The sequence below is a fragment of the Ursus maritimus genome, unplaced genomic scaffold, assembly GCF_017311325.1.
Source record: "Ursus maritimus isolate PB19 unplaced genomic scaffold, ASM1731132v1 scaffold_2, whole genome shotgun sequence".
Classification (NCBI taxonomy): Eukaryota; Metazoa; Chordata; class Mammalia; order Carnivora; family Ursidae; genus Ursus; species Ursus maritimus.
The window spans coordinates 37,190,630-37,215,921 of record NW_024424452.1 but is presented as its reverse complement, the minus strand read 5'-3'; the positions used below and the strand labels follow the sequence as shown (position 1 = coordinate 37,215,921).

At 62.4% G+C, this 25,292-nt stretch overlaps 4 protein-coding genes and 2 long non-coding RNA genes across 15 annotated transcripts in view; 3 read left to right on the top strand and 3 right to left on the bottom strand.

Moving 5' to 3' along the window:
- The first annotated feature begins 93 nt into the window (after positions 1–93).
- Positions 94–5,986, top strand: MLST8 (MTOR associated protein, LST8 homolog). Of its 5 annotated transcripts, none has more exons than XR_005836140.1 (10): positions 94–220; positions 748–915; positions 1,081–1,132; positions 1,214–1,376; positions 1,768–1,843; positions 1,926–2,078; positions 2,944–3,068; positions 3,170–3,333; positions 3,463–3,652; positions 5,762–5,986. XR_005836140.1 is itself a non-coding variant. In XM_040635513.1 (9 exons), the coding sequence occupies exons 2-9, from the start codon at positions 787–789 to the stop codon at positions 3,579–3,581; spliced, it is 978 nt and encodes a 325-aa protein (XP_040491447.1). In that variant the 5' UTR covers positions 94–220; positions 748–786; the 3' UTR covers positions 3,582–5,986. The 5 variants fall into 5 exon arrangements, 2 of the variants coding, with proteins under 2 accessions (XP_040491447.1, XP_040491446.1); XR_005836142.1 differs by having other exon boundaries at positions 3,463–5,389; XR_005836141.1 differs by having other exon boundaries at positions 3,463–5,398.
- On the bottom strand, positions 4,045–5,535 carry BRICD5 (BRICHOS domain containing 5). The gene is made up of 6 exons (XM_008697090.2): positions 5,485–5,535; positions 5,178–5,340; positions 4,815–4,990; positions 4,633–4,741; positions 4,233–4,379; positions 4,045–4,139 (listed from the first exon to the last, which is right to left on the bottom strand). The coding sequence occupies exons 1-6, from the start codon at positions 5,533–5,535 to the stop codon at positions 4,045–4,047; spliced, it is 741 nt and encodes a 246-aa protein (XP_008695312.1).
- A 496-nt stretch (positions 5,987–6,482) lies between the features above and the next one.
- Positions 6,483–9,332, bottom strand: LOC103668491 (phosphoglycolate phosphatase). Its single transcript, XM_040635511.1, has 2 exons — positions 8,679–9,332; positions 6,483–8,570 (listed from the first exon to the last, which is right to left on the bottom strand). Exons 1-2 carry the CDS (start codon positions 9,316–9,318, stop codon positions 8,245–8,247), a joined length of 966 nt encoding a protein of 321 aa, XP_040491445.1. The 5' UTR covers positions 9,319–9,332; the 3' UTR covers positions 6,483–8,244.
- Positions 9,333–9,652: 320 nt separating this feature from the next.
- Positions 9,653–13,228, top strand: LOC121103844. 2 transcript variants are annotated; one of them, XR_005836138.1, is made up of 3 exons: positions 9,657–10,154; positions 10,518–10,694; positions 12,678–13,228. It is a non-coding gene; the product is annotated as an uncharacterized LOC121103844 (long non-coding RNA). The 2 variants fall into 2 exon arrangements; XR_005836137.1 differs by lacking the exon at positions 12,678–13,228 and having other exon boundaries at positions 9,653–10,154; positions 10,518–10,661.
- LOC103668493 lies at positions 11,862–15,242 on the bottom strand. The gene is made up of 2 exons (XR_570054.2): positions 14,847–15,242; positions 11,862–12,795 (listed from the first exon to the last, which is right to left on the bottom strand). It is a non-coding gene; the product is annotated as an uncharacterized LOC103668493 (long non-coding RNA).
- Positions 14,251–25,292, top strand: part of E4F1 (E4F transcription factor 1) — an 11,313-nt gene continuing 271 nt past the window's right edge. The window contains exons 1-14 of one of the 5 annotated variants that reach the window (XM_040635504.1): positions 14,251–14,587; positions 17,051–17,202; positions 18,231–18,336; positions 20,600–20,793; positions 20,880–21,000; positions 21,135–21,296; positions 21,389–21,558; positions 21,856–22,065; positions 22,334–22,442; positions 22,574–22,791; positions 23,006–23,204; positions 23,286–23,428; positions 23,498–23,560; positions 23,648–23,893. In XM_040635504.1, coding sequence (XP_040491438.1) covers positions 14,422–14,587; positions 17,051–17,202; positions 18,231–18,336; positions 20,600–20,793; positions 20,880–21,000; positions 21,135–21,296; positions 21,389–21,558; positions 21,856–22,065; positions 22,334–22,442; positions 22,574–22,791; positions 23,006–23,204; positions 23,286–23,428; positions 23,498–23,560; positions 23,648–23,893 — 2,259 coding nt within the window. In that variant the 5' untranslated portion in view covers positions 14,251–14,421. Of the gene's footprint in view, positions 14,588–17,050; positions 17,203–18,230; positions 18,337–20,599; positions 20,794–20,879; positions 21,001–21,134; positions 21,297–21,388; positions 21,559–21,855; positions 22,066–22,333; positions 22,443–22,573; positions 22,792–23,005; positions 23,205–23,285; positions 23,429–23,497; positions 23,561–23,647; positions 24,140–25,292 lie in introns of those variants that run through there. The other 4 variants (XM_040635505.1, XM_040635507.1, XM_040635503.1 and 1 more) reach the window with 4 other exon arrangements.

Below are 25,292 nucleotides of genomic sequence, written 5' to 3'. Positions count from 1 at the left end.
GGTGCCCGAGTGGGGAGAAGGCGGCGTCCAGGCATCGCGGAGCCCTCTACTGGCTCCTCCCGCCCCAGAACTTTGGTCTCGTCACACCACCCCCGCGTAAGTCCCGTGGTGTCGCCTTAAGGGCCCATCGATAACTCTACGCTCGGCCGCGGCATCTATCGATTCGCTCTGGCTCCGCTCGCCATCCTGGGCAGCGGCGGAGTGCAGAGCCGCATGTAAGGTACGGGGGGCGCGGGACGAGGGCCAGAAAGCGGCCGCTGGGTGGCCGGGAGAGCGCGCCTGGGGGAAGCTGGCACAACGGGACGGAGCCAGGGCTGTCGGCGGAGCACCGGGGAGCCCGAGGGTCCGGCCAGAGAGCGCCCCCTGCCATTAGGCTTAGCTGCCGGCCTGCTACGCATGCGCAGCCGCTGCAGCCCTCTCTCCTCTCCGGCAGGTCCGCCGCCCTGCGCATGCGCAGCCCGCCCCTGCGGCAGAGCGGCGCCCCGGGCGTGCCTGCCCCCTGCCGGCGGCGGGTGGGGTGGCTTCCCGGCCGCGTCCGTGGGGCGGGGAACGGAGCACGGGCCTTGGAGGTCAGAGCTGTCCGTAGGTTGTCATCCGTCCCCTGAACCTCTACGCCTCAGTTTCCACCTCTGTAAAACGGGAATGATAATGTATCTCTCAGCACCGAGTGGACCTAGGGGGTATTCCCTAGATACCGCACACCCCTCTCTTCTGCAAATGCTCTGACCTTTGACCCCTCCCTTTCAGAAGCGGGGTCCTGTGCAGGCCCGAGCCTTCTTCTGCACCATGAACACGTCCCCCGGCACAGTGGGCAGTGACCCGGTGATCTTGGCCACTGCAGGCTACGACCACACGGTGCGGTTCTGGCAGGCCCACAGTGGCATCTGCACCCGCACGGTGCAGCATCAGGACTCTGTATCCTCCACTGGGGAGGAGGGGAGGGCGGTACTGGGAAGGATGCCTGGTGGGGGTAGCAGCCTGGGCAAAGGAAGGGGTGCCTGGGGTGGAAAGGATGCAGCAGCCCAAGCAGACGGTGGGGGCCTTGAGGGCTCTGTTCATCACTCTCCTTAACAGACCTAGCAGGTGAACGCCCTGGAGATCACGCCTGACCGCAGCATGATCGCTGCCGCAGGTACCTCTACCCTCACCCCAACCCCGACCTCTGCTGGGCCCACCTGGGCACAGCGCCCTTCAGTTTAGCCTGTGTCCCTAGGTTACCAGCACATTCGTATGTATGATCTCAGCTCCAACAACCCCAACCCCATCATCAGCTACGACGGGGTCAACAAGAACATCGCGTCCGTGGGCTTCCACGAGGATGGCCGCTGGATGTACACGGGTGGGGAGGACTGCACGGCCCGCATCTGGGACCTCAGGTGTGGGGCACCGGGCAGGCGGGGCCTGTTGCCGGGTGTGTGGGGGTGGGCGGCCGGGCCAGGAGACTGTCTCAGGCCAGGGCCCTCCAAGCAGAGGCTAAGACGGAGTCTTCTGTGTGGGTGATTCATCGAGGGCAGTGACGGAAGCAGGATAGGGCGGGGGTGAAGCCACACAAAGAGGAGCCCAGCCTCAGCCTGATACCGCAGGGAGCTCTGACTTGCATCGGAGTGAGTCCCACTGGCGCGAGGGGCTGCCCTTGGAGGGGGCCGAACCTCGCTGGTGTCTGTCGTAAGGCTGCGGCTATCAGAGGAACAAGCATAAATGGCGGGGGAAAGAGCGTCTGGTGGGGCGCGAACAGCCTCCAGTAGAGCGTCTGTGGCTGCCCCAAAGGTCCCGGAACCTGCAGTGTCAGCGCATCTTCCAGGTGAACGCACCCATTAACTGCGTGTGCCTGCATCCCAACCAGGTGAGGGGTACTCACAGGGCCGGGCCCTGTGGGCGTTTGGAGGGCAGGGAACGTGCCCTCCCTCACCTCCCCTGCACCCCAGGCAGAGCTCATTGTGGGTGACCAGAGCGGCGCCATCCACATCTGGGACTTGAAAACTGACCACAACGAGCAGCTGATACCCGAGCCTGAGGTCTCCATCACGTCTGCCCACATTGACCCCGACGCCAGCTACATGGCTGCCGTCAACAGCACGGTGAGTGCTGGGTGTGCGTGCGGCGTGGGAGGCCCGCTCAGCACCTGGCCCCTGATCTTCCTGATTGCCTGCATGCGGCTGGTTCCCCAGACGCTCCTCAGACTAACCCCCCCCCCCAGGCCTGCTTCTTCCTCCTGGGCTCCAGCTCCAGCCAGCAAAGCCAGAAAGCGGGGTGTCGTTCCTGACGCCCACTCTCACTACTGCCTAGCTCAGCCAGCGGGCATCACTCCCACCTCCAGAACTTCTCAAGTCTGTCTACTTCCCTCTCCTCCTCGGCTCCTCCTGGCCCAAGTTTGCCTCCTCTCCCTGCACCACGGCTGTAGCCTCCCCGTGGCCACCCTCCCTCCTCACTGACACCCTCTGCCCCCACACCACTCTCCCTCAGCCGCCAGCACAGCCTTCAGCGGCGACAGCCCGACGCCATCATTCCCTGCACAAACCCCGAGGCGCCCTGGCTCCTCGCCGTGGCCTCGGGACGTGGCCTGGGGAAGCTGCAGTGTGGTCGCGATATCCCGTCCGGCCGCCAGCATCCCTTACATCTCAAGGACTCGCTGGTCCCGTGGTGTCCCCACACTGCCCTCCTGCTGTTCCCTCTGACAAGCCCTGCTCCTGTCTTGTTCTTCACACTCCCACCGGCCAGCAGCTTTCTCCGTGAAGGCCAAGCATGGCCTCCTGCTCTCAGTCTGTGCAGTGCTCCCTGCAGCCTAGACCCACTGTTCCTGCCACACGTCCCCAGCCCCCAGATCCCTGTGTGCAGCCCCGTGTGGGACGGCAGCCCCTGGATCCGGGTCTGGCCGCCAGAGCCTCCTTCCCCCTGTGTCAGACTGAAGGCTCCAGGTGTCCCCTGACTCCCCTCCAATCGCAGGGGAATTGCTACGTCTGGAATCTGACAGGGGGCATTGGTGACGAGGTGACACAGCTCATCCCCAAGACCAAGATCCCAGCGCACACCCGCTACGCCTTGCAGTGCCGCTTCAGTCCTGACTCCACGTGCGTACGGGGCCTGGGGGCCCAGAGCCCTCGCATGGCAAAGGGGTGCAGGGTGGGAGTGGCTGCTGACGACACCCCCATCACACTCACGCCCACCCTAGGCTTCTCGCCACCTGCTCGGCCGACCAGACGTGCAAGATCTGGAGGACGTCCAACTTCTCCCTGATGACAGAGCTCAGCATCAAGAGCAGCAACCCAGGAGAGTCGTCCCGCGGCTGGATGTGGGGCTGTGCCTTCTCAGGGGACTCTCAGTACATCGTCACCGGTGAGCCCCCCTCCCACCCTGGCCGCCCCGCCTCCCGCGCCTGCCTGCACACCTGCTGCCTGGGAGCCGGCCTCTGGCGGGCCGGCCTGCGCCTGCGCCCTGAGCTGCTGCCCCCGCCCTTCCATGCAGCTTCCTCTGACAACCTGGCCCGGCTCTGGTGCGTGGAGACCGGAGAGATCAAGAGAGAGTACGGCGGCCACCAGAAAGCCGTCGTCTGCTTGGCCTTCAACGACAGCGTGCTGGGCTAGCCCGTGCACCCCTGGGATCGCAGGCGGCTGTCCAGGGAGCATCTCCGGCCTAGGTCTGCTCAGCTGCCCAGGTCAGAGCGAACCTCCATGGGCTAGCCTCTATCAGCCTAGCCAGCTGGACCTGACTGACCTACCCTGGCCCCCTCGGCCCACGTAGACTGGCCAGGCCAGTATTTCCTGGGGTTTTCTCAGCTCCCAGTTGCTTATGTGGATGTGACGAGGCTCGGAAGCCTACCTGAGCCAGCCTTCACTTGCTTTAGAAATTCCAGATCCATAGGGCCTAGGGGTCCCAGGCTGGTGCCCAACCCTAAGCCAGTGCTCTCCCCTGCCCCTCACCCAGTTTGCGTCCTGAGGCCACAGAGAACGCAGTCATGGCCAGCTGGAGGGTTTATTAGCTCCCGCCAGCAGCCACCCTCCGTGACTGGTGACGGGGCTGGCCTGGGGGACTGGCCAGGCTTTGAACTTAGTCTGGGAGGTAATAAAAGCAGACCGACACGCAGACGTTGCTGGGGAAGCAGATGTCAACACAGAGGTAGATCAGCCGCTGCCTCCGGGGCCCTGGGGGAGGGGCGTCCATGAACCTGAGGGCTCCTGCCCATCTCCCCAGACCGTTCTACAGGAGTCCGGGCCTCACAGCACCGCCCCACTTACCCTCTGCTCGGCGGGCCCAGTACACGGGCGTCTTCGTGCAGAGGCGCTGCACGGAATCCCCCACCTGGGCAGGGTCCACCTCACGGCTCCCCAGCACTGCCAGCAGCTCCTGGGCATAGTGGGTGGCCTGGCTGGGGCCGGGGGACCCTAGGCCCTGCAGAGAAGGCACTGGTGGGCCACGGTACAGGGGCACTGGCACGCGACCGGGTTGGGGCGGGGCCTGTGCGTCCTGGACTGCTGGCCTGATGCCAGCACCGCCCTCCGCTCTTGCCAGCGGCCCCGGCCGAGGGAAGACAGGCCTTCTGTTCCTTGAAACCAGAGCTCCAGCCCGCCGCAGGACTGAGCCATACACAGGACCCTTTGTCTGTCCCCTGGCCCAGGGAGCCTGGCCGCATGGGGCTGCTTACCCTGGCCATGTTCACCAGCAGCTGTAGGGTCTCGCGATCTCGGGGCTCCATCGGGCGGAGGAAGCAGGCCGGGTGTTCCAAGGGGCGGTAGCAGACGCAGCCCTGGGGAGGCAGGCAGGTGAGGCAGGGCCACCCGAACATCCACTGGTGCTGACCACACCCCCAGCCCACTCACGCTCTGCCCGTCAAACAGCACTGCCCAGCTGTGGTTGCTCTGAGCCGAGGTCACCCGGATGGTTGCCACGTTCCGGGCCACATCCACCTGGACAGTTTGGTTGGACCAGGGTGCCCCAGGGCTTGGGAGGGTCAGACGAAGCATCTGCAGCAGAAGCTGAGATCGGGGAGCCAGGGCTCAGCTGGGCAGCGTGGGGCAGCCCCGGACATCCTTGCCCACCCCTGCCGGGTTCCGCTGCAGAGTTTTTGACCCCCCCACCCCTCTGGTCCTCCAGCCACTGCTCTGAGCCCTGGCTCCACTGGTGGGCTGAGAGGTGCTGGCCTTTCCTTCCCCTTCCCACTGTCTGCCCCTGGCCAGGTCCTCAGGAGGAGCTCACCTTGGGGGAACTGTGAGTGAAGCCAAGAAGCCCTCCAGCCACGGCCCCAGCAGCGGCCAGTGCAGGCAGCAGCAGCAGCAGGCCAGGGGCTCTCCAGCCCCCAGGGCAGGGCTTGGCCTTCCCCTGGGGGCAAACTGCAGCTTGTGGGGCCTAGAGCAGAGACCGGGAAGCAGGCTGGCTCAGGAAGGCAGGGGCTGAGGTGTGCGAGGTGGGCACGGCCCTCCTGTCCCCTGCACGGGGCATGCCCTGGGTCTCTGTGCTAGGAGAGGGTGTTGGGTGGTTGGAGGCACTCACCTCGACAGGCCCAGGCCCAGGGCTCTCCTCACAGCAGTGCCTCTGCTCCATGCCGCAGCCCTGGTGACAATGCGCGGATTGTCTGCCGCCCCTTGGAGTCAGCTAGGGAAACCTTAGTACACCCTCGATGAGCCAAACAACCGTCCCGGCCCCCTCCTCTCCTGACCCCGCTGCTCCCCACCAGCCCAGCCACCTGATATCAGGGTCGGAGCCAGGACAGCCCCCCCTGCTTAGGGTGGGGGGTGCTTGTCACTGTGCCTGGCTCTCCCCTGTGCAGACCGGAGAGCGTGGGGGCCCAAGAGAGTGGAAGAGCACGGCTACCAAGGAAATCGAGTCCCACGGATTGGCACGGAGGGAGACCAGGCCCGGGCAGGACAATTTTATAGTCTGTTTGGGGACAGACTTAATTTTCCTAAAGAGGCTGTTCCAGTGTCTCAAGTTACTTCTGGATTCCCAGGGCTCAGCCCGCGGCAGCCCACTAATAAATGTGTTTCACAAATGACTGGTATGGGAGTCCATGCTGCCTCTGTCCTTCTGTCCCCTGTCCCCCCAGCCACTTCCCAGCCCCTCAGACGGGACAGCTGATGGGTGGTAAGCAGCACGGAAGACTGAGAACAGGGCAGCTTCCTGTCGGCCAACTGGAACCTCCACACAGCCCGGGAAGGTTAGGTCAGCCCGTCCCTGCCCTGCCCAGGATGGCTTCCTCTGCTTCCAGACGCTGCGGATTTCGAGTCCAGGCTCCCCCTGGCACTGGCAGCTTGGGGCAGGGTGTGCGTGCTCCTCACCCCCTTCACCGTGTGGCCCTTTCCTGTTCTTGCTTTCCTCTGAACCCAGCCCTCTGTCTAATGGGCCCGGGATGCGGTGGCATCATGGTGGTCAGCATCCCAGCCCTGGAACGAATCCCAGAACGCATCCTTCTCAGCACCCCCTCCCCACGCTAGGCAGCTATAGCATCTGTGCAAAGGCTGCTGTCAAAACAAGGGCAAAGGACGCCAGAGTCAGCGCAGGTTTGAGACTTTAATATGTATTTGGATTCACACAGTGCAACGGGGGGCAGAGATGGGGTGCACGTGGGCTCTCGGGTTGCTGCCCGGCAGGAGAGGTGTTGCTGCTTGCCGCACCTGCTGCGTGCTCCTGGTGTGGGTGACAACGCCCTGACAGGCCTGCTCAATATCCAGACCCACCTTGAGCCGACCTCGCAGAGCCAACGTCAGCACCACCAACCTCACAGGCGATGGCTGCCCTCGCGTTGCCCCACAGCAGAGTCCAAACCCCAGACACCCCAGGTCTGGGAAGAGCTGCGGGTTCGGGACACCGTTTATTGCTATGAGAACTTCGAGAATGAGGGAAGGAGTCACCCTGGAGCTAGGAGAGAAGCTTGTGGATTTGCCACTGGATACAGAGTGAGGCGCTGGGAAGGAGTCTGCCAAAAGGAACAGCTTCCCAGGCCCTACCCTACAAGTATGGCTGGACAGCCTGCTTACCAGGTCAGCGACTTAGGGAACAGGCAAAAAAGGCCGGGGGCCCTCTGCCAAGAACCCTTGGCTAGCAGGTGGAACCTGCCAGTTTTCCTGCTGGTCTCCGACAAGGAACTCCAGAGCCAAGGGAAGTGGCCTCAAGGACCATTGGCACCTAACCCCCCACCCCAACTAAGGGTATGGGAGGAAAACAGGAAGAGACTGGATGTTTTGTAAAAGTATTTCCTGTTCTTGGGGACACCTCTTTCCTCCCCCACCCAGAGGGTGCCCAGGGCAACAGGCATTCCTTGGCCAGCACATGCCTTTAGCTGTGCTGCTGGCTGCGGGGCACGCAGACTTCTTCAGTGGGATTTTCCCTACGAGACAGAGCACAGCTATTAATTAACACACTTAAGATTCAATTCCACCATTTGACAAAAGTTGTTCAAAAGTTTAAAAAAATAATTTTTGGTACCAACGCTACTCTGAGCTCTCTGCACAGCTGCCCAGAGTTCAGCAAATGCATCCACACCCTCTCGGCCGCTCAGCTAACAACATGCTCGGTCCAATCAGCTGGATTTAAATGCACATTTGAGAAAGCTGAGGCTTAGCTGGACTGCGTTTACAGAACTCCGTGACCACATATGAGGTGTGGCAGCCCTGGGTATCTGAAACGGAGCAGACACTTGATTGTGACATCAGAGTGGTTTTGAAGGAAGTGTGGGCTGGTAGTGGTGAGGTCAGCACGCTGCACCCCAAGGACAGGGAGCAGCACTGTCCTCCACTCCCACCCTGCAGGTGAGGGGCTGGGACGTTGCAGCGGGCTCACCTGCAGAGGACCACATCAACGGGCCCTGGGGCTGTTTGTACAAGTTTCTCACAACAGTCAAAATAATCAGACCGTCCTCCTCTTTGCCCTGTAAGGGGGGGCCGATCCCTGAATGCAATCTTCAGTAAAACATCTAACATCCCTAGACCTGCCTTGGTCCCATCAGCAGGCTGGGTAACCACCCTGAGGTTACCTGAATCCTGGACAGATGCTAAGCCTGTCCTTGTCAATGGCACCCAGTGCCCAGGACCCCCACAATGCCCTCCAGGTTTAAAAGTGCATCTTCAAATAGAAGCATCTGTAAACAATATCGCCCCGAAATGTTTACTTACAAGGTTAACAACTAGTGCCTTTACTTAACTCCAAGGATACTCTTTGAAGCCACCTAGCTGAGCGGATGCTTAAGCCCCACCTATTAATTTGGGTAAGTGGTTTTCAATTCGTTTTATTCTGGAGATTAAAGACACTAAATCTTTAACCTTGAAGGGCAGGCAAAAGGTCAGCTATGCTGTCAACATAGAAGTCAGGGACCATTTTCTTCTTAGACATGCAGTCACTTTCCTGATTACTCTTCACATCCCCTAGAGTGGAAACGCCGGTGAGGGTCAGGATAGTCTTCAGGCCACAGGTGACGCCCAGGAGGATGTCCGTGTCCAGGCGGTCTCCCACCATGACGGTGCGCTCCGGGTTGATGCCGTACTCCTGGGACACGCAGTCGAAGATGAAGCGGCTGGGCTTCCCTATGATATCGGCTTGGCGCTGGGCGGCCATCTCCACGGCTCGGACCAGACAGCCGGTACCTGCGGGGCGGAGAGGTAGGGGAGGGAGGGGAGGAGAGCACCCGGGGTCAGAGGACAGGAAGGGCCCGCGGCCCGCCCCCACCCCCGCGCCCCCCGGGCCTCACGGACCCGCGATGAAGCGGCCGTTCTCGAGCGGGAGCCGGTTGTCCATGTTGGTGCCCACGAGCAGGCAGCCGGGCTGCTGCAGGTAGCGCACCGCCTTGGTGAGCTTCATGTAGCTGAAGTGCGGGTCGAAGCCCACCACGACGGCGCGCACGTCGGGGTCGAGCGGCGCGTCCAGCCAGGCGCCGGGGCTGTCGCCCAGCAGCGGCTCGGGCCCCACGCCCACGCAGGCGACGCCCACGGCCTCCAGCTCGGTGGCCAGGGCTTCGCTGCCCAGCACGTAGGCTTTGGGGGCCGGCGCGCCCGCCAGACGCTGGCGCAGGTAGAGCGCAGTGCAGTAGGCCGTGCCGAAGACCTCGAGGCCGGCGCCGGGCCCCGCCGGGCCGCCGAAGCCCAGGCGCCGCAGCTTCTCGGCGTAGGCCTCGCGGGTCTTGCTGCTGTTGTTGGTGATGAAGCCGAGGCGCTTGCCGCGGGCCCGCAGCGCCGACAGGGCCTCGGGCGCGCCGGGCACGGCCGTCTCGCCGCGCCACAGCACGCCGTCGCAGTCGAACAGCAGCGTGTCCACGTCGGCCAGCAGCGCCTGGGCCCGCTCGGCGCTCAGCCGCACGCAGCGGGCGTCGTCACCGCCGGCCTCCGCCGCCGCCATGGCCGCCGCCGCCACCGGCCGCCGCCGCCGCCGCCACCGGCCGCTCCTTGCAGCCGCCCGCCGTCGCACCCGCGCCGCCCCCGGCGCGCTCATTGGCCCCGCTCCTCGCGCGCGCCGCCCATTGGACGCCGCCTGCGCCAATCCGCCCCCGCCTCCCGCGGGCTGCGGGAGCTCAGCGCCAACCGTCGCAGCCCGGCGCGGGGAGGCGGGCGGCCATTGGCTGCCGGATCTGGGGCGCCACGGTGATTGGCTGGCAGGGAGCCAACCGGCATTCGGAGTGTAGCGTTCACTGCGGAAACGCTGCGGAGGAGCCCAGAGCTGGCGCAGGACCTAAGGCTGCTGCTCATTGGCGGCCTCAGGGCGGCTCGCCCATTGGTGGCGCGTGGTCAGCTTAGGTGACGGAGGCCCTCTATGGAGTGACCCCTGGCCGGGCCGGCTGCGGATTGGCTGGCTTCTCCGCGGCGAGGAGCGCGGCAGGACGTGGAGGCGGGGCGGGAAGCCGCTGTGGCCCAGGGGCCGGAGTCACGTCCGTACCTTTGCCTGGGCGGCGCCGGGCCGTGCCCTCCGCCCGGGGCACGCTGCGGACACGGCGCCAGCGCGTGGCTGAGGAAGGCCGGTGCTGGGTGACAGCCCGGGGCTCCTTCCCGGCCAGGCTCGCGTTCCCGTTCTCAGCCTTTTGCAGAAACCCTCTCCCTGGGCCTTAGTAATGACCAGGCGGTGGGGCTGCCTTAGCGGTCACGTGAGCAAGTAATTGTAAGGCGGTGGGATCGCCTTAGCGGTCACGTGAACAAGTAATAATAAGGCAGTGGGAAGCGCCTTAGCGGTCACGTGAACAGGTAATTACAGGCGGTGGGCTTGCCTTAGTGGTCATGTGAGCGAGTAATTACAGGCGGTGGGATTAGGGTCTAAGGAGACACTGCCCAGAACCCAGCGCTCATCGCCGTCGTTATTATTAGGTATCACGGTTAACTTTTACTGAGGCGTAGCAGTCAGGTGCATGAATCTGAAGCGTGCAGCCTGATGGAATTTTTACATACCCACACGGCTGTGTAAACACAACCCAGCTCAAGCTAGAGAATGTTTTCATGGCTCCAGAAAGTTCCCTCACAGTCCCTCTCCAGGCGCCGATCCCCTCCCCCCGCCACTTCTCTGACTCCCGTCCCCAAGGAGTGAGTCACAGCTTCCTCTGCCTGTTCCAGATGGCCTCGCCGACGGATCTAACCACGGGTCTGGCTTCTGTGGATCAACATGGCGTCTGTGAAATCCAACCTTCTGCGCGCGTGTCTTGATTGTCCTGTGGGCTGGTTTAAGAATACACCTCTGTGTGTCTGTTTTCCAGTTGAGGGACATTGTGTTGTTTCCCGTTCGGGAGCATTGTAAGTAATACTTGTATGAATGTTGTGGTTTGTGGACGTAGACACGCGTTTCTCTTGGACGAAGTATACTTATGAGGGGAGTCGCGGGTTCACAGGTATGCTTAGCTGTTACGATGTTCAGTAGGGCCAGGTGCCTGGCTCTGAAGGGCCCCGTTTCCTGAAAGCCTGCCCTGTGCCAGGCGACCCAGCCTCCCAGCTCCTAGGCTGTCAAACCCCTGCTCTGCTCTTGGGCCCCAGGTCTCCGTAAAGTCTGCTCGAACCCACCACCCTGCCCCCAAGCCCATGAGGTAAAGCCAGTGAACTTAGTTCCTTTAGGGCCCTGCTTATTTACACACGGCTTGTTTCTGTTGGTCTCTGCTGGCCCCAGGAACTCCTGGAGGACGTTGGTCGGGCCATGGCCTGCCTACAAGGGCGGGGCATGCAGAATGTTCCTGCCTGATGTACCCACAAGGGGACCCTTCCTCCCTGTGTCTTCCCAGTTAGTTTTGGTGGTGCAGCTGACTCTGGCATGAATGGGATTTGACAGAAGATCACAAACCCTTTTTTAACCACGCACAAGCATCCAGTGTATATGGTACACTGGCCAGCCACGGGCCAGCTTGTACAATACCTGCCCAGTTGCTTGGGTTTACTGGGCACTCGGTAAGCATCTAGGCACTGAGCACCACTCCTTACCTGCATTACTTTGTCGGAACGACAGGACAGCCCTAAGAGGCAGGGACTGTTAGTGTCCCCACTCATGGATGAGGAGACTGAGCCACAGAGTCACTAGCTGGACAATGCAGAGTTGGGATTAAACTCAGGGGACTCCAAAGTGGAGCTCTGCCACACCTGTTTACCTTAACATCCCCTGTGAGTTGTAGGGATTGTGCTGGCACTGTGGAAAGGGTGGAATGGTCCATATCAAGAGAAGAGGTGGTTATAGACAAGGTCCTGCCAGCCCTGGAAGGGATGGTGCACTTGGTACATTTAGTGGAGGCAGGGGTAGGGGCTTACCTGTGTGAGGTGCCCTGTGTCTGGATGGGAGAGGAGCACCTCACGATTATGATGTGTTCCCGACACACAGTAGATGCTCAGTGTATACCTGTGAATGGTTGGCGCCGGCGTTCCCCCAAGTGAGGAAGCCCTGCCTGCAAGCTGAATGGGGCATAGATGGAGTGGCACAAGGACAGACACTATTTAATTTTAATAGCCTTGCAAGGATTTAAATTGTATTAGAAAATGCAAGTAGCAATTGAATCTGTGTTTTCACAGATGGTTTTGCTTCTAATGAGCCAAGTAAAAATGGGAGTCATTGAAAAAGGATTCAAGTGGCAAAAAAAAAAAAAAAAAAATTGGAAGCAATCTAAATATTCTTCAATATGGGATTGGTTAAATAAATTAAAGTACCTCCAAAGAACAGAGACTGAGCAGTCCTCCTAAAGGGTGATGGAGTTTCCACGGCTCTGGCCATGGCACGTTGAGGCAGCATTGAATGTCAAACAGCCTGCAGCTGAAGCCCACGCTGAGGGCTGGGTGGGACAGGAGGAGGCCATCTGGGGGAAGGGGGACTCTGGTTTTCCCGTCTTCCTCTGGCCTCTCTGCCTTTCAGGGACCTCAGGCCTGTCCACTGGCCTGCCTGGGTTCTGGCTGAGGCAGGACCTGGAACCCACTGGATTAGGATGCCCTTTTCTGACTCCCAGGGAGCCACGAGGCAGGAGCCTTGGCCTGCCCCTGACATGGCTCTGGAGCACACAGCAGGGCAGGCTCTCTGTTTCCCCTGGGCCAGCTCCTCCTCCTCATTTTCACCCACACTCAGACTGTCCTCTCTGCCTTTGACACCCTTCCCTACTCCATTCTCCCAGGGGCTTCCTCTACCTCTCTGACACTGGCTTCCGCATTACTCCTCAGCACAGCCTTAAGTGAGGGTCGTCCTGGTCCCTCCTTCCCAGAGCCCCCTCCACATGTCCCATACCTGTTCTTCCTCCTGTTTGTCTCTCTCAGAGACCATCCATCTGGGATCTCCCTGCTTCCGTGGTCCTTTCTGTGCACAGTAGTCAGAGGGAACCTTTTGAAACAGTCACTCCATCTGCTTAAACTCCTGCAACGGTGAGCAAGCCTCCTGCAGAAAGCAGCCTCATCATTACCCCAGCCCGACCTCCAGTGATCAGACCTGTGCTTCACACATCCCTGCTCCTGCCAGGCCAAGGGTCCTCGGGGCCCCAGCTGGGCAGCCCCGGCATAGAGACAGTCTCTGCTCGGTGTCCTTCCCAGGGCAGAGTTGTGCACTCTGCCTGGTCTTCCCTGGAGATTAGCCTTCCTGGAGGAGACCAGTTCTGATTTATCTGAGTCTCTGGCATCCAGCACTGGGCTGGGTCACAGAAGATAAAACTGAGCTGGGAGAGAACACCCTGTGGGTTTCCAGCCCGTGGCTCTGGACAGACTCTGAGTCTCCAGTCTGCCCTCAGGCAAGCATACTATCAATTCTGTGCCTCAGTTTCTTCCTCTTTAAAATGGGGATGATTGGGGAGCCTGGGTGGCTCAGTCGTTGGGTGTCTGCCTTCGGCTCAAGTCATGATCCCAGGATCCTGGGATTGAGCCCCTCGTCAGGCTCCCCTCTCCCATTCCCCCTGCTTGTGTTCCCTCTCTCACTGTCTCTCCCTCTCAAATAAATAAATAAAATCTTTTTTTAAAAATGGGGATCATTGATATCTTAAATGAAAAAATCCTGTACAGTGCTTAGTGTCAAAGAGCTAACTAAACTACTGTCTTAGAAAGAACAAAAGGAATTTGTCTGCATGTGTTCATGGCAGCATTATTCACAATAGAAAAGGTGGGAACAACCCAAACACGATGGATGAATAAATTGTGGTCTATCCAGATAATGGAATATTATTCAGCTATAAACAGAAATGAAGTTTGGTCACAGGCTACAATATGGATCAATCTGGAAAGCGTTATGCTAAGCAAAACAAGCCAGGCGAAAGCCCACATGTATGAGAAAGATCCATACAGACAGAAAGCGGTTGCCAGAGGCTGGGAGTAGGGGAGAACGGGGGTGAGTGCTAAGGGGACAGGTTTCCTTTTGGAAGGACGACAAGGTTCCGGAACTAGATGGTGGTGATGGTCCCACCACACTGTGAATGCGCTAAATGTCGCTAGTGGTAAATCTTGCGTGTATTCGTTACAATGTAAAAGATACGCATTAGTGTAAAAGGATTAGTGAAGCTACCCGAGAGCCAGCCCCATTTCGGGCTCTTCCTTGGGACCCGGCAACCAGCAAGGGAGGTTCTGACCCGACGCGGTGGAGCCCCGGCGGTGAGCACCACGCTACTTGTCGGAGCCGGGGTAGCGTCAGGCGGGCCGCCCGCCTGCCTCCCCTGCCGCTCTCAGACCTGAAGCCGCTCGGGGAACCCAGCCCTCGGCTCCTCCCGCAGGGTCAAGACCCTGACGCCCCGAGCCCCGCCCCGAGGGCCCGCCTCTGACCCCGCCCGTCCGCCTGTCAGTGCGCTCCACCGTGACCACGCCCCCGAGCAGCCCCTCCCCGTGCCCTCTCTCCTGGAGTCTGGCCCCGCCTCTGCAGTTCCAGGCCCCTCCTCTCAGACTCCGCCCCGCCGCCTGTCAGTCAAACCCGTCCGGCCCCGCCCCGTCTTCCTCCTCTCGTCGTTCTCTCTCGCTCTCCTCAGCGCGGCCCGTTGTTATGACGACACGGTCGTAAATCCGCCATCTTCCTGCGGCGCGTTGCGACATGGAGGGCGCGATGGCAGTGCGGGTGACGGCCGCGCATACGGCAGAAGTCCGGGCCGAAGCCGGGCGGGAGGCGGGCGAGGGCGGGGTCGCGGCGGCGGCGAGGGCGGCGGCGGCCTTGGCCCCTGGCGGCTTCCTAGGCCTCCCGGCGCCCTTTAGCGAGGAAGGTAACAGGGCCTGACGGGGCCTGACGGGGTCGGGCGCGGCCGGGGTGGGGACGGCTCAGTCCTAGCTGGAGGAGGCCCCGATGGCCCGAGCTGTGGACGCGACAGACCGTCCCAGACGCCTGTTCCTTGCGGACCTCCCGGATCCCCAAGGGGGCCCTGCATAGCCCTCCACGAGCCCCCGGGTTCCTCAGACCCTCGGGCCTCTCCTGCGGGGCGCCCATCACCCAGCGGGCCTCGGTGCCCACTCACGGATACTCACAGGTGGCCAAGCCTCTGGGGGCTGCCCGTGTAGACCTCTGCCATCGCCTCCACGGCCGGCCTTGCCCCTCAGACCCGCGGTCCAGCCCATCTTCGCCTTTCTGGGCACGGCCCTGCTCTCCTCTGGGCCCCCTCCCACTGCACCTGACGGGCCTCTAGAGCCCTGGCTGGGGTGGGGCTGGAGGCTGCAGGGGGGCGGGGCTCCGGGGCTCCAGGCTCCAGGCTCCGAGGCTCCGGGCTCCGGGCTGGCCCTTGGGGAGGCAGCAGAGCCCAGTGGTGGAGAGCCGGTGCTCTGCAGCCAGCCTGCAAGCTCCATCCCAGACCTGCCGCTTTCTGGCTAGTTGATCCTGGGCAGGTGAGCCTGCCTTTCCCCTTGCAAGATGGGGATGCTGCTGCTGCTGCTAATGTGTTAAGCACTTACCCCGCATCGCATTTTCATCCTAAAACCAACCCTGGAGGCTCTTACTGTTGTTATTATTCCCATTTTGTGGGTGAGGGAAACTGAGGTTCAAGGATATCAAAGTGACCAGGTCACCCAGGTAGTAAGTAGCAAGGACTGGACTGTGTGACTCCTCAGCCAGGTCCCCTAACTTCTGGGCTCTGCTGCTTCCCAGGACTGTGGTGACAAGGAAGATAGAGCACGTGGTGACCCGCTGAGAGCAGTGCCGCAGGCACACCCAGGGCTGGCTCGCCCAGGGCTAGCTCACAGGTGCACGGATAGCTTTTCAGACAGAAGGAGGGTCTCTATCCTCAGCTCTCCAGGTTGGCCTGAGAGGAGGGGACTGGCTGGTGATATTGGGGTGGTGGTCCCCGTCTCCACAGAGCTCATATTCTCAGTACATTTTTTTTCTTCTTGCTCCTTCTTATTCCAGCTGGGGAAGGGTAGGACCATTAGGGGCAGTGCCAACCTGTAGAGGGATCTCTTTGGAGGTTGCTGTGCCGTGCTGGGCTTGCCCCCAGCCCTGTCAGTTTTGTGTGGGTGAGGCGTGTCCCTTTCTGTGGTGGGTGCCCCTTCATCGGCAGCACTGAGTCAGACTTGGCCAGCTAGATGGGAAGGTTAAGAGGGTGGTGGGCACCTCAGTGCTTGGCTTGTGACTGTGAGCCATCTGGAGGGGACTGTGGTCTTCTGTGGGCCAGTCATGGCTGTGGTTTAGGCTTTTGTTTGCTCACTAATTCAGAAGACTCCTTCTATGTGCCAGGGCTGGTTTGACCTTGATGTGGTACTGCATTTGAAGTGGTAGGAACTGGCAGACTTTTACGGAAGCACAAGGGACATCCCCCCATCCCTTTGTGCAAATGGCAGGCCATCTGGAGTAGACCCTCAGGTTCAGGTTCTGGTCCTAACACTCACCAGCTGGGTGCCTTTGAATCGCAAGTCATTTTTCTGCAATGAGAATGGTCATCTCTGTTTCCCCAGGGTGCTGGCTGGATTCGGTGACATCCCCAGTGAGGTGCCTGGCACCCAGTAGGGACTCAGTGAGTGGGAAGTCTCTCCTGTAGGACCTGGGGTAGGCACTGGCTGCTCAGCCTAGATGGTGAGGGGCTCGGGTGTGATGTTCCTGGGGTGTGGAGCCCCTCTGGGAAGTTCCATCCCGAGTGTCTTCAGGAGAACAGGGAGCTCCTGCCTGTTCAGAACCAACGAAGCAGCAAGTCAGTGAGGAAAGAGAGTTATGGGTCAGGGCATCCTGCCTCTTCTGTGTTTGCCTAGGGCTGGCCTCTCAGCCAGAGCCCTGTGGGCATTAGCCCACTGATCCCCACTGCACCATACACGCACTGGGTTGGCCCATTTTATGGATGAGCAAATGGACCCAGACATGGCCACTGAGGTGCCGAAGGGCACACGGATAGCCCAACAATCTTAATCCCTGGTCCTCCACTGTCCCCAAACTGGTGTGGGTGAATCCCTCCACCTCTTGGCTGCTCCCAGGGCCTCTGTCCCCTCACCTCTAAAGTGGGGGTTTTGGCCACAACAGCCTCTGTGGCTCTCCGCAGCCTAACTGTACAGTTGGGGCCACCACCTGCTGGATGCTGCTCTCCCTGGGGTGGACCCCGCTTCTGCAGATCCCCAGAGGATGGGGGCTGGCACCCTGGGCCTCCAAGAGTTTTCTCAGCCCTTCTGAGAGGGCTGGGGAAGGTGCGGCTGCTTCCAGTGGCACCCAGCGCTGGAGGCCCTCCCGNGCCGCACCGACCACAGGCTCATTGCAGATGAGGACGATGTGCACAGATGTGGCCGCTGCCAGGCGGAGTTCACTGCCTTGGAAGACTTTGTTCAACACAAGCTCCAGAAGGTGTGCCAGAGGGCCCCTCAGGAGGCCCTCCCTGCAGCCCCTGCTGCCGGTGCACTGCTGGGCCAGGAGGTGAGCTCTCCCCCGCCCCCCGCCCTGCACATACCCGTGCATGTGTGCGCTCTCCACCCCGACCCCCGGGCTCCTCTGACAGCTGGGAGGGGGGTGGGTGCAGCTGGTGCCCTGCGGCTCAGGGCTTGGGCAGAGGGCCGGCGCCTGGTCATGGATGAGGGAGGGTCTGGGCCCGGCCCCCAAGAGCTCAGCAGTGCGCCAGGGTGGCCCAGCCTTCTCAGCAGCCTCAGGCCGGAGCCTGCGCAGTTAAGGTCTCGCCTTTCTTGGAACCTCAGGGCCTGTCCTGGCTCAGGGCTTGTCTCCTGCCCTGTACACACAGTTCCTCAGTATCCCACAAACAAAGGGTAGCTCTGGGCGTCCTGCCACCTTGTCATAAAAATGGCCGACTTTGTGGTGTTGCGTGCATGCTTGGGCTACACACACGTTCTCATGAGGGGTCCACAGCACCCTCGCAGGGTGGCATTCTTGTCATCCTCCTCGTATGGAGGTGGGAAAGGAGGCTCTGAGAGATGTCAGCTGCCTCAGGTCATCACAGGGAGTGGTCCAGAGGTCATAAGGCTCACAGCAGTCTCACTCTGACCCTGTGCCCTTTCCTGCCCCTCCCAGTGGTGCCCTTTCCTCCAGGAAGACCCCCTGGTCCCACATGGCTGGGCTCTTTCCCTTGATACCCTGGCTGGGGCTTGTGGGTGTAGGTGCTGACCTCATCCCTGCACAGCCTGCTGAGCTGAGCTTCGGGCCAGAGCCGCTGGCCACTTCCTCCTGGAGCCCCCCACAATGACGCTCGGTGCTCTGCAGTCAGCCCACGGTGGCCAGAGGTTTTTGAGTGATGGGGTGACCCCTTAGGCCTGAGATGGAGGGACCAGGCAGGAGTCAGGCTCAGAGCAGGGGCAGGAGAGATGTTGGGGGAGATGAGAGGCCCCACCGCAGCCTTCCTGCATGGACATAAACCCAAGCCCGTCCTCTCCAAGCCAAGGGAGCTCCAGAGCCCCGCAGATGAGTCCTCTCTGTCCCCTCTTCCCCCTCGGTAGGTGGTGCCAGCGGTGGCAGGCCCGGAGGAGCCCATCACTGTGGCCCACATCGTGGTGGAGGCAGCCGCTTTAACGGCAGACATCAGCCATGCACCTGACATCGTCGGTAAGCCAGCGCGATCTGGTCCCACTGTGGCTGTCCACGTGTGGCTCTCAGCACAGCTGTCGCTGACCTATCAGCTGTTTGTGGTCAGCACCGAAGGCTAGGGACCCTCGCTGCCCGTGTCTCTCTGCTGTCCTGAGAGCAAGGCCTGGCTGAGGAGGGCTGAGGCCCTAGGGGCTGAGCACCGGGCACCAGGCCCTGGCCTGCCAGGAAGGGGAAGCTCACGGGCTGCATTCAGAGTCCTCACTTTGTGCTTACTCACGAGCTGGTTGTTTCCTCCTGCGGCTTCTCCAAACTTTTCTCCCTGGTCCTTCTGGAATCTTCCCTATTTCTCAGCCACCCACCCCTGGTTGCTGCTCCCTACCCCAGGGTCAGCTCTGATGGGTCAGGTTGGGGTACGCAGGGGATGCACGTGCTGCTCCGGCTCTGTGCTAACCTGCTGTCTGACCTTGGCTGTCCCCTCCCACGTGGGGGTGGCAACTCCTGCCCTGATTCTCACCAGGCTTTTATGAGCGTACAGAGCAAGTCAGCCTCTTTGATGGCTCTTTTTAAGTTAAAGTGCTCTTCAGATGTAGGAGAGGGGTTGTTGACAGGTCTGGATTGGGAAGGGGGAAGCTTCAGAGGGCAGCCAGGTGTGGGGTGTGTGTACCCAGGAAGGAGGCTGGGCGCGGCCTGCTGCCACGTTGGGAAGGCCACGGTCGTTACCTGGCCGTCTGTCGGGTAGGAGGAGTCTTGGCAGGTGCGTGAGTGGGCGGCCTGACAGGATGCGGGTTTGGGCAGCAGGTAGAACTTGGCCTTGCGAAGCCCTGGGGAGCAGCTGGGGCAGGAAGAGAGATGGAGGAGACGTCAGGGAGGGGAATGTCAGAACAGGCCTTTCTGCCAAGGTCCCGCCTCACGGAGGTGGCAGGACACCTGTCCCCATCTCCGTGCTGACATTCCTGTGGATGGGGACGTTCACCTGTGCCGCTGTGGGACAGGCATGTTGTCATGCAGGAGGTGGGGCCGCACTCCGGCCCTGGCATGGTGTTTGGTTTCTGGGGTGAGTGGTGTCCCATGGGAAAACAAGTTCCCTGGGCTAGGGCGGCATCCACGGGTCCCAGACCCCCAGCCAGCCAGGCCCCTTCCCAGCACGCCAGCCTCCAGCCGGCTCATACCTGCTGCTCGGCAGCTCCGCCATGAGCTCCGGGGGCTCCTCTCTGGGCACCTCCTGGCTCTCTTGTCCCCTTGGGTGCCCCAAGTGTCCGTCCCCTTGGTGTCAGCTGCTCTTTGGTGCAGGTTGGCTAGCATCCTCAACTGCCAGTTTGCTGGCATGCCAGGACTGGGGGCATCTCAGTCCTTGCCGGGCCAGGGGCCTCAGGGGGCTGTGCAGGGGAACCTGTACCAGGCCGTCCTGCCTCTCCAGGCAAACAAACTTGCGTGTCCTCTCTGGGCTCAGGGCATCCATGTTCCTCCTTCCTTGAGCCCTCCGTCCACCGTCCGTCATACCACACTCCACCTCAAGTCCTCGCAGAAGTCCCTGTCCTTTTGGAAGTTTGCTTCTGGGGTGGAGGGACCATAGAGCATCAAGCACAGCCGCCAGGGCACCGGCGAGAGAGGCCCTTAATTATTTCTGAGTCACGGTGCTTCCCCTCTGTTTGGGAGAATGGCTTGTCAAAACACTGTGTGATTGAGATGGTTCCTAAGAGCGGCTTTACAACTGTTCCCCGCATGTCATTTTTAGGAGCAGAAATTGTGCAGTGTGTTTACGGCTTAGCTTTGCACGTTGTCAGATCTCTTCATCACCCGTGAGAGGTGCTAAAGCCCGGCCCCCTTCCTCAGGCGGTCCCGGGTGTCTCGGGAGCACTGATGCTCCCAGACGCGTCCCCAGCCTCCCTGCCGGTCCCCGGAGGCAGCCGCCTTACCTGTCAGGGGGAGCCAGTGCTGTGAGCAGAGCAGACAGCCCACACCCGTCTCCGGGCTGGCACTCACTTGTCCCTAGAGGTGGCAGAACCCCTGCCCACGTCTAGTCGTGTGCTCCTGGCCTTAGGAGGGGCACCAGTGCTCAGGATGGGTCTCCCCACTGGAAACATTGTGGGGTTTTGGAGCTTCCCCGGGCAGCTCTGCAGTCAGAGGGGATGCCTCCCACTCGTGGAGCAGGTGCCAGGCACGGGCTGGAGGGTGGTCGGGACAGCCCTGCGGCCCCCTCCCTGCCCCCCAGCAGTGCTCCCCGTTAGGGATCGGAGGTGGCGCAGGGTCCCGAAGGTCAGGCTGACCCGCCTCTCCTCAGGCGGCGGACACATCAAAGAGGTCATTGTGGCTGCTGAAGCAGAGCCGGGGGACGGCGAGATGGCAGAAGCCCCAGGTAGCCCCAGCTGTCAGGGGCCTGCGGTCAGCGGGGAGGGCGAGCAGGCTCAGGTCAAGCTGCTGGTGAACGAGGACGGCCGCTACGTGTGCGTGCTGTGCCACAAGACCTTCAAGACGGTGAGCCCCGGGGCTGCGTGCGGGTCGGGCCTCCTCCTCCTCCTGCCCCGGCAGGCGCCTGAGCCCCACTTGTCCCCTCCCCCCAGGGCAGCATCCTCAAGGCCCACATGGTCACCCACAGCAGCCGCAAGGACCACGAGTGCAAGCTGTGTGGGGCCTCCTTCCGGACCAAGGGTTCGCTCATCCGGCACCACCGGCGGCACACCGGTGAGCCAGGCGGGGGCTGGGGGCCGCACGGCATGCTGCCAGTGGCTCTGGTGGTGCCCCGGCCTCTGGCGGGCCGTGAGGCTGTGTCCCCAGGCCGCTAGCCCTGCCTGAGGCTGACTCCGTTCCCTCCACAGACGAGCGCCCCTATAAGTGCGCCAAGTGCGGGAAGAGTTTCCGGGAGTCGGGTGCGCTGACCCGGCACCTCAAGTCTCTCACCCCGTGCACAGAAAAAATCCGCTTCAGCATGAGCAAGGACGTGGTTGTAGGCAAAGAGGACGCGCCCGCAGGTCAGCGAGGTAGGGGCTCCCTGGCCTGGTCCTGGCTGCGGCCTGGGGTCCACCCTGGCTGGGCAGGTTTCTTCAAGGATTCTCTCGGTTCTGCCTTAAAGGGTCTGGCACTTCCACGGTAGGGACGGTCCCATCTTCATCAGTGACGAGCGAACCTATGGAGACCTCACCCGTGATTCATCTGGTGACAGACGCTAAGGGCACTGTCATCCACGAAGTCCACGTCCAAATGCAGGAGCTTCCCCTGGGCATGAAAACCCTGACTCCAGAGGTGCGGGCCAGCCCGGGGAGCGGTGCCACGGGAGCGGGACGGACCCGGCCTGCCTTCCCAGTTCTCAGTCTGGCTGCAGGGGAGGCCCGCCGGAGGGCAGCAAGGGCCGAGGGATGGGGAGCTGGGGGCGAGGGGGAGAGTGAGGGCAGGGAGAGAGGGCCGTGGGGCTCCCCGAAGCATTCCTCTGGGTATGCGTGGTGCTCCCTGGGCCATGTGGGGTCTGCCCCGTGCAGTGGGTCCAAGTGGGTACCATGCCCAGGCCACCTGGCCAGCTTCCCTCCCTCTGCCTGCCCACAGCCCCCGGGCCCCGAGGAGCTTCCCTGTCCCAGCGAGGGTGGCCGTGAGAACCTGCTGCACCAGGCCATGCAGAACTCCGGCATTGTCCTTGAGCGCGTCACCGAAGAGGAGGGGGCCCTGGAGCCAGCCCCTCCCGCCGCACCCAGTCCGCAGACCCTGGGAGATGGTCCCTCAGAGCTGCCCCTGCTGGAGGTGGAGCCCGTGGAGACAGTAGGTGCCTGTGATGCCGGTGTGCTCCTTCGAGGGGGGCTGGACCTCGGCTACAAGGTCACCACCCCGGCCTGGCAGCTGTCCTCCCTGATTGGAAAAATCGAGTCCCCTTCTGCAGGGACTTTGTTCCGTGTTTACTGCCTTCCCGGTGCTCATGGTATCATGATGGAGCTTGCGGGGGGGTGGGGTGCCGTGGGTCTGTTCTCCTTGGTACTGCTGGTGCCCAGCCTACAGTGGGTGCTGGAAATGTGCTTTGCCCCCCCCCCAGCAGGTGGCCAGCGGGGCCTCCACTGCGCCCAGGACCCACCCGTGCCCTCAGTGCAGTGAGACCTTCCCGACGGCGGCCATCCTGGAGGCCCACAAAAGGGGCCATGCAGGTGGGTGCCGGGCAGCAGACGGCCAGGATGGGCCTTGGGTGTGCGGTGGGCGGCTAGGTTGGTCCCTGGGCGGGCAGCAGGCAGGGGGCCCTCAAGGGGTGGACCCGGCCTGACCTCACCGGCGGCCCCAGGGCCAAGGCCGTTCACGTGCGTGCAGTGTGGCAAGGCTTTCCCCAAGGCCTACCTGCTCAAGAAGCACCAGGAGGTGCACGTGCATGAGCGCCGTTTCCGCTGTGGAGACTGCGGGAAGCTCTACAAGACCATCGCCCACGTCCGCGGCCACCGGCGCGTCCACTCCGACGAGCGGCCCTACCCGTGTCCCGAGTGTGGCAAGTGCTACAAGACCAAGGTGGGCCCTCAGGCCCTGGACCCTGGCTCCTGACCCCCGATCCGCGGGCTCCCCTGCCCCGGGCCAGATCCATGCCCTGTTCCCTGCCTCCCAGCACCCCCCTCCCCCGACCACACGGCCCCTTGGGCCCTTTCCCTGGCCTGCGGTGGGACGGGAGAGTCGTGGGCTGAGCTGTGGCCGAGGCCAGGTGGGTGCTGATGGTGGGGCCCCACAGAATGCCCAGCAGGTGCACTTCCGGACACACCTGGAGGAGAAGCCGCACGTGTGCCCGTTCTGCAGCCGAGGCTTCCGGGAGAAGGGTTCCCTGGTGAGGCACGTGCGGCACCACACGGGCGAGAAGCCCTTCAAGTGTTACAGGTGCGGCCGTGGCTTCGCGGAGCATGGCACGCTGAACCGGCACCTGCGCACCAAAGGTCAGGGCCACGGGGCAGCGGGGGTTGGGGGGAGACCGGGAAGTCAGCCGCGCTGACGGAGCCCCCGCGCCCCGCCCCCAGGGGGCTGCCTGCTGGAGGTGGAGGAGTTGCTGGTGTCCGAGGAGAGTCCCACGGCAGCTGCCACGGTGCTCGCGGAGGACCCGCACACCGTGCTGGTGGAGTTCTCGTCCGTCGTGGCTGACACCCAGGAGTATATCATTGAGGTGGGGGCGAGGCCGCTGGGGTGGGGCCGGGCCTCCGAGGGGCCAGGCTGACCTCTGACCCCCATCCAGGCCACCGCAGACGACGCGGAGACGAACGAAGCCGCAGAGATCATTGAGGGCACCCAGACGGAGGTGAGGGGCGGGGGGAGGGTGGCGGGGCCGGGGTGGTGGCCTGGCGCCCTCCCCACAGCCGCTGGCTGAGCCACAAGCCGCCCGCAGGTGGATAGCCACATTATGAAGGTGGTGCAGCAGATCGTGCATCAGGCCAGCGCCGGGCACCAGATCATCGTGCAGAATGTGACTATGGACCAGGAGGCGGGGCTGGGCCCAGAGGCGGGTGCGGCGGACACCATCACCATCGCTACGCCGGAGAGCCTGACGGAGCAGGTGGCCATGACGCTGGCCTCGGCCATCAGCGAGGGCACTGTCCTCACGGCCCGTGCAGGCGCAAACGGCGCCGAGCAGGCCACCGTGACCATGGTTTCCTCAGAGGACATTGAAATCCTGGAGCACGCGGGCGAGCTGGTCATCGCCTCACCGGAGGGCCAGCTCGAGGTGCAGACGGTCATCGTCTAGCATGGCCGCCCGCAGGCTCTTGGGGCCGGGCTGGGGCGAGGACCCACGGAAGAGGGGACACAGAATTCAGGTGTTCAGAGGGGTTGTGGGAGTGTAAATAGTTTTTTGTTGCTTTACAATAAAACATGAAAACCCGCCACTTGTGATGCCCCTGCCCTGGCAGGTTCCCCTGAGGCGGCCCCCGCCTGCCCGGCCCCCCTGCAGACTCATGCGCCTGGCCGCCCCGCCCAGGGCTCTGGCTGGGGTGGCGGCACTGTGGCGGTGCGTGGGCGTCTCTGGCATGTGGACTGGCAGCCTGCTGCTGCCGCCCTGCCCAGCTGGAGTCGTGACCCCAGCTTGCCCAGCCCCACGGAGGTGGGGGGAGGGGGGTGGGCAGGGGACCCAGGCTGGGAGGCCCAGGAGCCGTGACCTTGGGTCGAGGTGACAACGGAGAAGCAGCAGGAGAGCCGCCAGGAAGGTCTTTACTGGATGCACTGCCTGCCTTTTCTCAGAGGCACCCCCGAGGGAGAGAGTCTGATGACCTAGTTTTGCGGGGTGGGGGAGGGGGGACAAGAACAAGGCCTGGACCTTGGAGGCTGGCCCTTTCATTCAGTCCCAACACAGTTCTGGGGGGCTGGCAGGGTCATCAGAGTCCTGGTTTTGATGGTCCTGGTGCCAGAGCAAGCTCAGGGTGGACCCTGCCACCTTGCCCCCAGGGGTGTCCCTGGGAACAGGAACCAGGAGCTCCAGCATCCATCTCCGCAGAGGGGGTGGGGCTGGAGCAGTCCAGCCCCTCCCTGGACGCGGGCTTCAAATACCCGCCTGGGCCCCTGGGCTGCCGCTGCTGTCTGACCAAACCCCTGGAGTCAGTCTCCTGCACAGACACACCCCCAGCCTGGATCTTGACCTGGATCCTCAGCCTTGCATACCGCCCCATCCACATCCCAGGTGAGTCCAGGGCCTGGGCTGACCAGGGGCCCTGAGGGGGATGGGGCCCCTGTATTTGGGCCTCAGTTTCCCCCAAGGAGTAGAATGGCCATGGTAAGCCTAGTGCACCACCCGGGAGACGCTGGGACGCAGGGGAAGGATGCGCCTTGGACCCCGCGGCTGGGGCGGACAGGGGTGACTTGGTGTGTCTGACTCCAAGTCCGCGCTCAGGAACGTGTCTGTCCCTCCAGCCCGCCCGCTCTGCGCCATGGGTGGGCCCCGGGTCCTGCTGGCCGCGCTCTGGGCCCTGGGGGCCGCCGGGGCCGCGGCGCTGCGCGTTGGAGCCTTCAACATCCAGAGCTTCGGCGACAGCAAAGTGTCG